This window comes from Anarrhichthys ocellatus, unplaced genomic scaffold, assembly GCF_004355925.1.
Source record: "Anarrhichthys ocellatus isolate YVR2014 unplaced genomic scaffold, GSC_Weel_1.0 scaffold62, whole genome shotgun sequence".
NCBI classification, from domain to species: Eukaryota; Metazoa; Chordata; class Actinopteri; order Perciformes; family Anarhichadidae; genus Anarrhichthys; species Anarrhichthys ocellatus.
This window is the reverse complement of record NW_022280092.1, coordinates 565,384-568,792: the sequence shown is the minus strand read 5'-3', so window position 1 is coordinate 568,792 and position 3,409 is coordinate 565,384. Positions and strand designations below refer to the sequence as shown.

General features: G+C 44.5%; 1 protein-coding gene across 1 annotated transcript in view; it reads right to left on the bottom strand.

The window, feature by feature from the left end:
- Positions 1-3,409, bottom strand: part of tbc1d16 (TBC1 domain family, member 16) — a 28,090-nt gene that overhangs the window by 5,596 nt on the left and 19,085 nt on the right. The window contains exons 12-13 of the mRNA XM_031872240.1: positions 2,895-3,041; positions 3-2,272 (exon numbers count right to left, since the gene is read on the bottom strand). Of these exons, the coding sequence (XP_031728100.1) occupies positions 1,985-2,272; positions 2,895-3,041 (435 nt within the window). The 3' untranslated portion in view covers positions 3-1,984. The remainder of the gene's footprint in view (positions 1-2; positions 2,273-2,894; positions 3,042-3,409) is intronic.

Sequence of the window (3,409 nt, the reverse complement as noted above, 5' to 3'; positions counted from 1 at the left end):
ACACACACACACACACACACACACACACACACACACACACACACACATTACTTTCCCATCATGCATCTCTGACTTTGCTCTTTTTAAATCAGCCACCCAATCTTCAAAACTCTGCGGGCATTTCCAGCAAGCACATGATAACTAATAGGGAAAAGGAGCAGTTATGAATGTCATTTGCAGAGACTGCTTGCTGAGTGAGAGAGCGAGAGACCACAAGAGAGACAGAGCGAGAGAGGAGGAGGAGGGGCTGATTGAAGGTCTTAATGTTACATTTCAGCAACAATTTGAAGATGTTTTAAGCCCCAGGAGTGTCACTCAAAAGCTCTCAGGGAAAAGCCTCAGAGATGAGGCCGTCTTTGACTCTGGGACTTGTAAATCACAGAGGCAAGATGCAGATCACTATAGATTCCTGTGCAAAGCTTAATTCACACGTTTCTCTCCATCTCTCCTTTATTTATTTTTTTTCTCCACAGGGCCAGCTTTACTTTCCTTCTCTTTTCCTCCCCATGATGACTGCTATAATTAAAGAGACTAGTCAGGGGGGGGCCCTATGGCTGTTCTCTAACTCATTACCAGATGTTGAGAGGTCACTCCAGTTTATATACACACGCACACACACACACACACACACACACACACACTTTCACACTGTGGAGTGAAAGGAAGCAAAAGAAACAGATACATTCATGTGGACTGATTCTTAGTGCGTTGTTGCCATTTTAAGGAGAAAGTGGAGAGAACGCTGGAGACAAAAAAAACAAAAACCCACTGTGCCGACTATTTTTCACAACCGTGTAAACATGGTTCAACACAAAAAGACAAAACTTCAAGTAAAACACCAGGCTGTCAATTTTCCTGTCAGGATAAAAACATGATCGATGCTTTCTTTGGCAGACAGCGCCGTCATATCCATCCGATGCTTCACACTAAATGATATCTTACGGCGGTATTGCGTAAATGGTTTAAGCTCCTATTGCTCGACAGGTAAAATTAACATTTGTGTTTGTGGGACTTTTATCAGAGGGAAACATATGCCTGGCTTCCTACCGCCTGTCGGGAAACACCATTATAACAGAGACAAATTACGAGAACGCTCCTTTTCCGCAATCCGATGAGGAAACAAGCAGAGCCCTATGATGCGAGTGTTTGTTGTGTAAACACGTTCTTACTTCTGTTTTGGGCTTTTAGTGTTTTCCAAACAAGTCGTGCCCTCTATATGTCAAGAATCGTTCATGCAAGGATATAGTATTGCTAAATATTTGTAACTGCTGATATAAACGCAAACATTCACTTGTTTGAAAATGAAATTGAACAAAACTTAAAAAGTACCAGTAACTCGTTATAATCCTGTTTGTAGGTTAACCCTTCTTTGTTAACACAGAAGGTTTGGATGTCGTGTTTAACGTGTACTGCTCAGACTCAGAGATACGCACATGTAATTTGATATTCACACAAATATCCCATTGTGAGAACACGGCAACATTTGCAAAAGTTCAAGTTCAAGTCCTTGTGAATGAATCTCCAGTTTCATTAGACCCTCGGTCAGAGTCTGCACGATTTCAGGCCGGGTTGCCTCAGACCCTGATGTGACCCCTGCCCACAAAGCCCCTGGAAGTATGCCAAGCCAGCAGCAGACTCAAACCTGAAGAAGCCCCAGACCAACACAGCGCCTGGTGATTGTCCATTCTGCCCCAAAGAGAGAAGCAGCTTTTTTGACTTCTGGCCCCGTCCAGCAGCAAACAGCCCTCATCGTGGATTCATGTGACGCTGTAACGTTGCAAATATCACTCTGGTAAGGCAGTATTCCTCTTTGCACCTCATGAAAAGGATCAACCGACAAACATCCTCAGCAAGATTGGGAAACTAGAAGCAGGGACTTTGGGGAGAGGAGTCAGAGGGCGGCAAGTATTTCAGGAATCCAGGAGATGGATTCAAAACCTTTGCCAATGTGAGCCAAGACCAGCAAAGCTCCCCAATAGCCTTCTCAGGACTGTTTCCGGAAGGTGAAAATATCCCGGGTTTTGGAGCCTTTCTTGCCCTCTGGTGGAGGCGTGGGGGTGGGGTTTGGTGAGGAGGACAGGGAGGGTGAGGAGGGCTGGGGGGTGGAGGTGCCTCCATAGGGGCAGCTCTGTGAGTCTGGGTGTTCACCAGAACACTCCACGGTGGGGATGTAGCGGCTGTCCCACATCCCCGGGCCACACAGTTTACAAAGGTCATGTAGGCTGCAGGGGATTCTGGGTAGCAGGCGGAACTGGTAGAGAAGGCTGCGGGCCTGTAAGAGCAGGGCAAAAGTGGCAAGATGAACTAAAATATATGGAAGGAGTGAAAGGAACTTTGAATTGACAAGAAACACAGTCAGGGAATGCAAAATAGTCTGTTGCAGTTATCAAATGTATAGTGGATAAATACATTATAATAAATGAATACCCTCGAATCTGGTAACAAAACAATGCCAAGGTAAGCAGTGTGGGACCTAAAGCTAAAAAGCTGGCGTGCATCGGATACAAACACCTCAACAAAAGGCGTTACATCTGCTGCATGCTAAAGTGAACACACTGCCTGTGGTTGCAGCAGTACTAACACAGCATCCATAAACATGAGGACTAACACAGTTGCAGGGATGCAGATCATAAATCCTCTGCATGGCAGGGCAGCATCCCATTTAGCACCCCAGGGCCTCTGTGGGCCGGTTACAGTATGTCAGAGCTGCTTTGCTGCAGCATCGGGCACGGCTACTTGACGCAAGCACAACACCGATTAGAGTTAAATGTACTGAGGCAGCTACGAGCGTGATCATAAACCAACAATTATTCAAATGTTTTAAAATGAATGGATAGTCATTGACTTTGTTGTGTACACAGGTGACATAAAGGGCAATATTTACTGTTGCGTACCTTGCGTAGCACCAGCTCTCCATTCATGTGCATGGAGAGGTTGCTGAAGTGGAGCAACATTTGGTCTGTGGCGAGCTGCTGTTCCGTCACATCCTCCCCATAGAGAACAATGATGGCCACACACAGGAACAGGTGGAAGTAGTCCGTCTATGCAGAGAGGGAAAGAGGTTAGTGAGCAGGTTTTTACTTGAAGACAAATGCATAAATATTTGAAAATTTGCAGTTTTTTGAAGACCTGATGACAACAACACTCTTGCTGCAGGGTACAATTTGAAGGTCACCACAGAACAAAGAACAGAGATGCACAAAATGCAAATTCACAGTGAAACCCGGGTCAAGGGAAATGCTAATTATGAGGGTGTAGGATCTGGGAATTGAAGCTCAAAGAGGGAAGTGAATTAAGGGCATGTTTCAACAAGAACAGCTAAATAAAAACTTAAAAACTTGACTATGCTGCTAAATACAGATTGATAGTTTTTTTGTTTTTTTCTCATATATATATATATATATATATA